This window comes from Apaloderma vittatum, unplaced genomic scaffold, assembly GCF_000703405.1.
Source record: "Apaloderma vittatum isolate BGI_N311 unplaced genomic scaffold, ASM70340v1 scaffold13827, whole genome shotgun sequence".
NCBI lineage: Eukaryota > Metazoa > Chordata > Aves > Trogoniformes > Trogonidae > Apaloderma > Apaloderma vittatum.
The window spans coordinates 41,492-52,626 of NW_009726816.1; the positions used below are offsets into that span (position 1 = coordinate 41,492).

The window sequence follows — 11,135 nt, forward strand, 5'->3', positions numbered from 1 at the left end:
AATGCCCGGTCCCTAGTCATGGAGCCTAACTTACGGTGAATTACCCTCTCACAACACTCTTATCTGTAGGATTTGGGGCACCTGCAGGCAGAGGCAGTTACCAACAACAGAGAGGTTAGGGCAGCTTTCACCCCGCTAGGGTCCTCGCTGTTGGATGGAGCAAAATATCAGCATGAAGGGCTGGGAGATCGCTTAATGCTCAGGTCTCGCAGGGCCTCCAGATCTTCACTGGCACTGCCCTGAGGACTGCGGCCCACGTGCATGCCCACACCCTGTGCTCACATCACCTCCACAAGAAGAGAACACGCTCCATTCCGGGGTGTCCCGTATGTGCCAGTCTGATCCAACACCAGAGTACCTTTAAAATTCCTTTGTGAAAAAGAAAAGCTGATTGCTTGAGGTGGAACTACTTCCAGCAATATAGAATCCACTGCAAAGCTTCCAGCACTGCCAGATGTGTCTTTATGACAAAGGTAGCGCCTCTGTGATAAAAGTCTCCCGTTTGTTTGTGTATGAAAAGTTGGCACTGTAATTCCAGGGGTGTAATGAAGACAGCGGTTCCTAGAGTACAGATTGCTGTACTAAACTGAAGCAAAGCGCTGTAATGATGGAAACAGCTGGCTGACTACCTGCCAGAAATGCAAATATACTAATTTTTAAAACCCACTCCCTGTGGTTTACCCTTTGCGGGCTGTTCAAAAGCGTATTTGGAGTCATTCAAGACTTCCCATTGTCTCTCCTGGGCTTTAGATTGAGCTCTGAGCAAAGCAACAAGGGAGGATTATCTTATATTTCCATTCTATAAAATTAGAAAGCTTCACAGCGACAGTTGATAGCAGGCACTATAGTAAGGTGTATTTTTCCCCTGTTTACAGCCCAAGGATTGCCAACAGTAAGGCAAGAAAATGTTTCAATGGATGCTCCTTTTTTTAATGCAGGCATTTGTTTTTAGAGATATCAGATGTGTTAGCTCATGAACAGACTCTTGCGTGATGAGCCTTATGGCCACCACAGCTCTGCTTCTCCATTGCCTTGCTCTCTGTGTAGTAATTTACCCTTGTGTAAGTGGCTGTAAAATGCTTCCCCTCTGCATTTGCAGTATTTTTATGTCCTCTTTGCGATTCCTGAGCCTGCTTCCTACTTACTTTTGTAAATCAGCCATCGTATTTTAGAAATGAACAGAGATAGGCAAGTGAAGCAGGACTAAACTATTAGCTATGTGATGAAAAGGAGAGACCGGCAGAAGAATTAAAACAGGCTGGCCTGCTACAGATTTAAATACCTCCCAGAGCCTTCACCTTATATCACAGCAAGTGGTGTTACCTCACTTTCAGGATTGAACCATGGAGATCTTTTTTCTGCTGAAAAGTATTAATATAGATTTAAGAATCTCCTCATGAGTACTTTGTCCCCTTTCCATGGTGCTTTATGCCTGTATTTGCAGAAGGCACACCATGTGTATTCCAGGCCTAAACTCGTCTCATGTTCAGGAGAGAATATTGTTTTATCCAAGAGTGTCTTCTTTTAAACTAACCATATGCCAATATGGATTTTTGCAGCGATTCCACCTCCTACAAACCTGAAGTTTACTCAGGTAACTCCCACCAGCCTTACCGTCAACTGGAACGCACCAAACGTTCGCCTCACTGGCTACAGAGTCAGAGTGAACCCCAAAGAAAAGACTGGTCCTATGAAAGAAATCAACCTTTCTCCGGACAGTACATCTGCTGTCGTGTCAGGATTAATGGTAACTCTTCTTGGTGTAATGCAGACTGTGTTGTGGGAAGGAGATGGTAGGAGAACTTGAAGTGATTTCAAATTTCTAGGTCAGGAACCTCAGCTGGAGTAGATCATTACAGGTCCTAAGGGTCTGATACTGTTTGGATTCTGACTGTGCGTCAGCTGTAACTGCTCGTTACCACGTTTTTTAAAAGGCAAGGAATTGGCCTGCTGAATCTGCATTCTTTCCCCTTCCTCATTTAGTACAGAGAGTCTGGATGTCTTAATCAAATGCAAATTATCAGGTTCACAATCAACGGTAACCCAGTAAAATGCTTTTAGTCATCTTTCACAAGAGAGAGGTCACATCAAGTAACCTAATGCAGAGGTTTTCAAGCTGTGATATGGGAGCTCTTGCCAGTCTATTGCTTGTTTTTAAGACATCTGCAAAATGTAAGTAAAAAATGCAAATCTTTTGTGAGTAGACTTAAATTTGCTATATGGCTGTCTTCTCCACTGGAAACATTTCAGGAGTTTCTGAACTGGAAAAGACTGAAAATCACTGCTTTTATGGTTCCTGCTAGCTTAAAAATCTCCTGATCTGTTTTTAAGGACTTTTATGAGTAATTTTCAAAAATGAGCCTTAAAAAACATTCTAATCCAAGCGGAATGCTGATCTGATGCAGTCAAGGATGAAGGACCACTCTGTAACTTCCACTATTCTCTTCTCACAGCAAGAACACCTTATCATAGCAAATGGCATCCATTAACCCCAGGAAAAACAGGATACAAATTAAGTTTTTCTGAAGAATCAGCTTTGAAGCACAGATTCCAAAATGAGGGTTGACAGATAAGCTTCTTCCAGGATTTCCTCTGCCCTTGGGTGTGCACATGTGCACTCTCTTATTAACAGCAGCCCTGTTTAGCAGGGTCCATCTCTACTTATTTATTACACCTGGAAATAATTAGAATTATCCTGTCAATCCTTCACTGATGTGAATTGTTTTAAGGTTTCGGACTTTAGTAACTGGTGACCAAGAAATGTGGCTTCACCAAACACTAAATGAGGGCAGTATTTCCCACTGTGCCAGGGCCTTCTCATAACACTGTATAACTTTGTCCATTCTAGGTAGCAACCAAGTATGAAGTGAGCGTCTATGCCCTGAAGGACTCTTTGACCAGCCGCCCGGCCCAGGGAGTGGTCACCACCCTTGAAAGTAAGTAGCGATCCTCCACAAATGACCAATTAGCACTGTGCTGGGTGCGGAGGCCGAGATCCTACTCTGTGTCAGAAGGAGGACTCCAGAAATAAAGCTCCAGCACAAGCCTTCACAAACCCTTAGCTGGTGAGATTCACAGTCCCCACTGTACTGACAGGACACCTTTTTTTTCTGGTGCAGATGTTAGTCCCCCTCGCAGGGCCCGTGTGACTGATGCCACCGAGACAACCATCACCATAACCTGGAGGACTAAGACTGAGACCATTACTGGCTTCCAAGTTGATGCCGTCCCAGCGAGTGGCCAGAACCCCATTCAAAGGACCATCAGCCCCGATGTTCGGAGTTACACTATCACTGGTAAGTGCGGGGCTGCTGCAGGTGCAGGAACTTCCAGGGTCATACCAGAAGGTACACTGGGTTCTTATTTTGTAGTTGAATTTCCTTGATGAGAAGTACTATGAGAACGAAAGGTGGGAAAAGATACCTGAATCATAATGACTAGTCTCAAAGAAGAAGCTGTCGAAAGGCATTCTGCTGCACTTTTTAGATGGCTTGCTTGATTAGCTAATATTTATGTTTCAACTTCATTTTAGGCTTGCAACCTGGCACCGACTACAAGATCTACCTTTACACTCTGAACGAGAATGCACGCAGTTCCCCAGTAGTGATTGATGCCTCCACAGGTAATGATCTTGTCTGACTTTTCTGTGCATGCTAACGCATCATAACATACTCCTGAGTTTGAGAAGGGTGTCAGAAGATGCAGTTCAGGTGAAGAATGTGCTTGCCTTTACTGCTTTTGATTTGCTTCCTTTTGTTTTCACCTAGCTATCGATGCTCCATCTAACCTGCGCTTCCTTACGACGACAAGCAACTCCCTCCTGGCTACCTGGCAGCCTCCACGAGCCAAGATCACAGGCTACATCATCAGATATGAGAAACCTGGCTCGCCAGCCAAGGAGGTTCTGCCTCGTCCTCGGCCCGGCACCACGGAAGCTACTATTACTGGTACCTCTCTCTGATTCATTTGGGAGCTCTTCACCTGAAATACTTAAATTTGAAGAAACACATTATAAAATGTGTTGGCGGTCAGCTAAGAGAAAGGCAAAATTCTGTTCCTTTATTGTGGTTTCTAATGACAGTGGTTCTGTAAGCACACCTGTCCCACAAACACGATACACTTCGCTGATCAGATCAACCACCAGATTTGAACAATCCACAGGCTTTTCCACTGCCACTGCAACTGTCATCCATTCATGGAGAAAGGCCATAAGTGGCACCTCATCAGTCACACTTGCTCAAGATTCATTGTTTTTTGTCTGCAGCATCCATGATCCCAGCTGACATCGTCAGTTTTCAGACTTGCTCTGAGGAGCAGGAGGCTGCAGTCTTTGTACTGTCCTGAAAACCTCACATCCAGAAAGCACATACCCATACTATAGCCATATCCACCTCTCACTCTACCTTAGATCCTACATGTAATGGTACAAGAAAAGCAACTCTTATGATTGCTTTATGTCCTTCCTCTCTCCCTAGGTTTGGAACCAGGAACTGAATACATCCTCTACATCATCGCTGTGAAGAACAATCAAAAGAGCGAACCACTTGTTGGCAGAAAAAGGACAGGTAAAACAAAGCTCTGGATTGTTGTGTGCCAAGAGGAGATAATATCTTCTACTTGGCGAGTACAGTCTCAGGACTGAAATAATAATGTTATTTAAAATATACTGTTCACACAATTCAGCCACACCTTTTTAATGAGCCAAAAAGGCTTTGTAAGGGGGTTTTCCTTTCTAGGACATAGGAAGTAAGATTCTGAAGTTACATGAATCACATTTAGCTGCGTTTGAACACTAAGAACAGAACATCGTGCTTGGTGCTTGATTTTGCCGGTACCTAATTGATAATTACCTTAGGGTTAACACATGACTGGCGAGCACATGATGGCCTCAGAGGCGGAATCGAATCATTTGTTGCCTGTTGCATTTCTCTTTACATCCTCCACAGCATGAGACTGAAATACCTGTAGCAAGCAAAATATCAGCGGTATATCCAGATGTGATCAAGGAGCTAGTTTCTTACTGCACACCGATGATTTTTCTTACACTGATAACCTGTCAAGATCTCTTATAATCATTTCTTCTTCTCAGTTTGAGCAGTGGTGGCTTCTTTGGGTTGCAGTGTTCAAAACCGTTGCTCCGCTGTATGAAAATTTCATACCAACACACTTTTTATGCCTATGTATGAAAGACATACATATATTTATATAGGGTATAAATAGAGATGGAAATTACCTTCACAGTCACACAAAAAGTCATAAAAAGTGTGTTGTATCTTGGGATGATTGCTGATCTTTGATGCTCGGAGTGGTGTACAGCTCTAGCAGTTTAATTTGCAATTATTAATTTGCCACGCTTTGCTTTATGGCTTCTAACCTTTCTTTGGCTAGATGAGCTTCCCACGTTGATTACCAGACCGCACCCCAACCAACCTGACATTCTCGACGTACCTTCCATTGACGACGGGACCCCTTACCTCACAAACAATAGGTATGACAATGGGAACGGTATCCAACTTCCAGGCACCTCTGGGCACCCGCAGACAATAGGACACCAGGGCCAACAAGTCTTCTTTGAGGAGCACGGCTACAGACGGCCTGTGCCCACTACAGCAACTCCCCTTAGGCCGGGGTCAAGGAGGCAACCACCGAACGTAGACGAAGCGATTGAAATCCCCGGGTACCAAGTGCCTATCATAGTCGAACCTTCGTACCCACACTCCCGTGGGCCCAGGCGCAACGACACCACAGGTCAAGAAGCTCTTTCTCAGACAACTATCTCTTGGAGGCCGTTGCTGGAGAGCTCCGAATACATCATCTCCTGTCAGCCAGTCAGCCAGGATGAAGATACTCTGCAGGTAACTGACCTGTCTCGGCAGGAGCGGTGTTAGCCTCACCTGGGGAAGCATATGTTTCTTGGGAGTCCAGACCTCTACTGTGCTAAGGGGCTGACAGTTGGAATTGGTTTAAAGAGTCCTATTAACCTGTGACTGAGACCAGGATAAATGCCTCCCTCCTCTCCTTCGAGGAGAAGGCTACAGGGTAAACCTGCTAAAACAGAAAGCCCTTGAAATGCTGTCAGGATCAACATTTCACCAGGGAAGGGGGCAGTCGGGAAGACAGTTGGGAGTTTTGAAGACTATTGTGCTGCTTCTTCAAGCCAAAGACTCCCTTAGCCCTTCTCTTTTGTCTCGCTTGGTTTCTGTTCCCCTGAAATGGCAGAAATAACATATCCCTTATGAACCAGAGCCCAGAGTAGTTAAGTTTAACTTGGTATTGTTTGAAGTTCTCAGAATATCTAAGAGGAATGGGCTGGCTCCATTACAATATAGAGCATAGAAGCCAACCAAAACACGCTGTCTTTTCTACAACTGGGGTGATGCTTAAGGAGTAATCGCTCTTCCCCTTCCGGTGACTTGGAATTGCCTCCTGTTGCAGTTCAGGGTTCCTGGAACTTCCTCCAGTGCTACACTCACTGGTCTTACAAGAGGGGCCACCTACAACATTATAGTGGAAGCCCTGAAAGATCACCGGAGACAAAAGGTGCTGGAGGAGGTGGTCACAGTTGGCAACACTGGTACGTAAAAGCTTTACGGAGTCTTGGTGAACCTGTCGCTCCCTCATTTTCCTTCTCAAGGCAACCTATGTGGTGCCCAGACTTGAGAACTGTTCAGAAAGGAAACTTCTCCTGACAATTAAGCACTTAAAAGCCACGTGGCCAACCACAAGTACTTGCGGTCTGCAACAGCACTTGTGGCAACTGTAAAGCCCAGAGCCCACATAGTAGGACCTGAAGTCTGCTTTTACCTGCACCCGGGTCTGATCAACTACTCTTTCTCTCCCTCCCATCTCCTCCTGTGTGTGTTCTGTGGTTAAAATGAAGAGGGTAGGATGGGATAAGAAGAAATTAAGAGTTAAGGATTTAATAAGCTGCTCCATGCAGCCTCCTACGGCGCCCACCTCGCTGGAAAATAAGGCTGTTCCTCCCTTCCAGCACCCCAGTTGCCTTACGTCTGTCACAGACGGAACATTAACTCTTGACCTTGATCATCACGCGCTGAACTAACCGGTAGTTGTAAAACATTTGCCTTCCAATCAAGGCTCACACCTAGGGTGGAAGTCAATCTGTCCAACAGCATGGTGTGGTTTCTTTCTCCCATCCCTCTGGCATGAGCTGGAGTCTGAAGTGCACCAAAAAAGTGCACGTGCAGCTGCCACCCTCCTGCTGTTGCCCAGCATCGCACAGCATGTTTCTCTTAAAAACAGGCTAAGTCAAGTTGTTGCTCTCCAGCAGCAAATGCAGAAACTCACACTTGCTTGAAACTTGGCAAATCAAAATGAAAATAGCCTTCATGTCAGGTTTTTTTATCGTTCAACTGCTCTGACACATGCAAATGGAAAATAAATCACAGGAAGTCTGGACTGCTGATGGAACCATCAAGTGTATGCCCATGGGGTAGCTCCATTACTGCCAGGATATTTTAAGGCGGGGGGGAAAAAGCATGTATTCAGTGAAAATCATTCTGTCTTTCAGTAGTTCCTAGTGCTGTGTGTGATGCCTGTTTCTTCTCTTTTTGTTCCAGTGTCTGAAAGAATAAACCAGCCGGCTGATGACACCTGCTTCGATACTTACACTGGCTCCTTCTATTCCATTGGCGAGGAATGGGAGCGGTTATCTGAAACTGGCTTTAAACTCTGGTGCCAGTGCTTAGGCTTTGGCAGTGGTCATTTCAGATGTGATTCTTCTAGTGAGTAGCTTGCTTTTGACCCACCCCCTGCCTCCAGGCTCCTCAAGCACTGATGACATGTTTGACAGAACCAGCCTGATCCAAACATGATGCAAATGAATTCAGGCTCTAACGTTTTTAAAGGAAAAGCAGTGTTTTGCATCATGAGAAGTGATGGAAAACTGTGGTTACTTCTGAGCCGTGCAGCTTAGCTAATATTGCCATTTCCTGCATTGGCAACAATCAGTTTTCTATTGATGCGCAATGACTTTTTCACCAAAGTTAAATGTTTGTTTTATTTTCCCTACCCTTGCTAGGTGTAAAAGTGAGATAGGCAAGATGCCTAAGGGACAGTATCTGAGTAGCTGTTTAAGAAGACAGCTTTGAGTATTAAATTATGGTTGAATTTTCATCTACTAATTATATACATGGTTGCAGCAGGCCAGGCAGAACTTGTGTGGATTTCAGTGGGTGTTACAGCAAGTACAGAGTCTGTTTTGCATTGCAGACGGCCTTTGCAAAGCATCTCACGGAACCAGTTTTCCGATTTTTTCAGCTGCTTTTTGAAGCTCTGTCAAGCAGGCAACATCTCTGCCGGGGTACTAAGTTTTGTTCTTTGCAGGATTGTGGTTTACATAGAAGAATAGCAACTTCGTGCAAGGGAATGGAATAAAAGTCTGTGATTGAGTGGTTTAACACAACACATACCCAACTAATTTAAATTGTGCTTTTAAATTGTGGAGTAAGCTGAGCGAAGAGGGTGTTTGCAGTTTGCGTAGGCTCAGAGGGGTGACTGCAGAGAAGACACTTGTTTTACAGGATTAATATTTATATTTCATCATTTGATACACATGGATTACCTGTTATGTTTTGCAGTGTCTACGATATAATTTTTCTGGGTATTTGCTCAAAAAAGAGCATTTAAACTCTTTTTCTCTCCCTTCCTGTCCCATGTCTATTAAATTCCATTTAATTTCTCTTCCTCTCCTATTAGCCAACCCTCTTTTCTGCCTCCTCGCTCTTTGTCACACCCTACGTTTTTCGCCCCAACAATCTCTGTCCACTTCCTAAAGCTGTACCAGTCCTCAGCCGTTAAAGGCTGCAACGCATTTCCAGTAGGAACCCATTTCCTCCTTGGGACTTACATGAGCTGAAAAGATTCTTTCTCCTGCCCCTCTGTTAGTTCTTGAGACAACACCAAGCTGTTCTCCTCCCACACTGTCACTGTGGCGTGGGGGATAACTCCTGCCTCTCTTGTTCCTCTGCCTGCTCCAGAGTGGTGCCACGATAATGGTGTAAACTATAAGATTGGGGAGAAGTGGGACCGGCAAGGGGAGAATGGCCAGATGATGAGCTGCACCTGCCTTGGAAATGGGAAAGGAGAATTCAAGTGTGAACCTCGTAAGTCTCCTCCTGGTGTTAATTTTGAGTTCCCATTCAGGCAATTTCAGCATCTCAGGGCCGTTCCCATTAATTTTTGGTCCTGTAAAGGATCAGTGTATCTGGTTCAGGTTTGGGAAGCTGAATTGGTGGGAGGTTGAATCTGTTCTCACAAGAGCTGAAGGCGTAAAACTCACATTCCCAAGCCTGAAAAGAAGAAAACTCCCTTTTGTTAGCTGAGGTCACAGCAACCCGGAATCTGTCTGCCTTTGGCCCTGGAGCCACACAAGAGGGCCGTGTCACTGCATTAAGTGGTGTAATTACCCTAATCAGTAATGCAGGACTTTTCTGCAGGGCCTGTTGCCTCAAGATCCTCTAGACTTCACTCTTGTAAATTAAACCATATTGCTCTTGTCAGGCAAATACCCTCATGCTCTACTTCAAAGCTGGAGAGCTACAAAAATGACTGATGTTCCCCCTGTCAGTCAGTGGGCCTCCAGTCAAACAGGGAGAGCGCACTGGCCAGAGGCTCCTGTTCGCATCACCCAGCTGCTCTGAGAACGCTTAGAGCCAAGCATCAGCCACGCAACTGAGCTCTACCTGTTCCTCCACAGATGAGACCACGTGCTACGATGATGGGAAGATGTACCAGGTTGGAGAGCAGTGGCAGAAGGAGTACTTCGGGGCCATCTGCTCCTGCACTTGTTACGGGGGACAGCAGGTAAGCAGGAGGGACTTGATGTGCTGAACACAGGGAACAAAGAGAGGAGGTTGTGCTGGAATGCAGTTCTGAGACTGCTGGGTTTCAGGTCAGATGGTGCCTAATGCCTGGCCGAAAGAAGCCCATAGAAGAAAAATAATTAGTAAGAGAGATTAAGTACTTGTGTGGTATAAAACGGGAGCAACCTCACTGGCGTTGCTGGAGCTGTAGCCACACGTATTGATACTGGCAGCAGCTTGGCCGTCCACGTGAGCGTGCTCTGACTGGTGCCCACGTGTTCTGTTTCTCCAGGGCTGGCGTTGTGACAACTGCCGCAGACCCAGCGTGGAGGTGGCCCCCGAGGGCTCTGCTGGCCATACCTACACACAGTTTACACAGAGATACCACCAGGCGACAAACACCGTGAGTACACTTCCCCTTCTCTACTCTCCCTTAGTGCGGTCCGGTCTATGGCACAGATACGTGGATCTGTATTGGGCTCAAGGGCTAAGAGCAGCGTGTAGCTTTCTGCTTGGTTAAAAGCGCATGAGAACCACCGATCCAGCAAACTGTCACGCTGCACAGCACAGAATGCACGCTCAAGTTCACGCTTCCACATGTGGCGTTCAGCACCGCACCCACGTCAGCGGGACTTCTCCTTTCGTAGCGCTGGGACGCGCCTGCATGCTCCGGCTGAGGCAGTAGTGCATGTAGTGATTTCCTAGCCTTCACTTGCTGCTGTAAACCAGCTGTGTACTTTGTGCTGAGGAAGCAGGACAGCTCTGCTGGCCGGCAACGATTCTCAGCCCAAAGCACACCACGGAAGTGGCTGTCCTCACAGGACAGAGCGCTAACTGATTTCCTTCCCTCCTGACAGAACGTCAACTGCCCCATTGAGTGTTTCATGCCCCTAGATGTACAGGCAGACACACAACATCCACGGGGAAAGTAACATCCAGCAAGACTTCTTGCGGCACTGGCAACAGGCAAACCAAAGCATAATTACCTATCTGCCACGATTACCATCCAAACTGGAGTGATGCTAGCAAAACTGCATCTTTTGAGAATGGCCCCCTGCTCTGGAGCCATTTTCCCAGCTTAAGCTCAACTCACAGCTTCTCCAAGCGCCACTCTTGGAGTGTTTCAGACTTTTCTCGTGATTGATAGCAATTTGTCTTGTTTTTTGCTCAAAGTGTTGACTACCAGTCAGTATTTTCAAATCTAAAGGAAACAGTGGGGAGATGCTAAATCACAAATTGGTGGGGGGATCAAAATGTTAAGGGTGGGGGGGGGGGGGGAGAAATTCAAGGTTCCCGGGCTATGAAAAGAAC

General features: G+C 46.0%; 1 protein-coding gene across 1 annotated transcript in view; it reads left to right on the plus strand.

Moving 5' to 3' along the window:
* FN1 (fibronectin 1) overlaps positions 1-11,135 on the plus strand; it is a gene marked incomplete at its 5' end in the record, with an annotated part of 53,052 nt that overhangs the window by 41,467 nt on the left and 450 nt on the right. Inside the window, 13 exon segments of the mRNA XM_009873439.1 lie at positions 1,560-1,747; positions 2,849-2,936; positions 3,120-3,296; positions 3,533-3,622; positions 3,768-3,947; positions 4,476-4,565; positions 5,389-5,855; positions 6,436-6,574; positions 7,581-7,745; positions 9,000-9,125; positions 9,719-9,825; positions 10,117-10,227; positions 10,682-11,113. Coding sequence (XP_009871741.1) covers positions 1,560-1,747; positions 2,849-2,936; positions 3,120-3,296; positions 3,533-3,622; positions 3,768-3,947; positions 4,476-4,565; positions 5,389-5,855; positions 6,436-6,574; positions 7,581-7,745; positions 9,000-9,125; positions 9,719-9,825; positions 10,117-10,227; positions 10,682-10,756 — 2,003 coding nt within the window.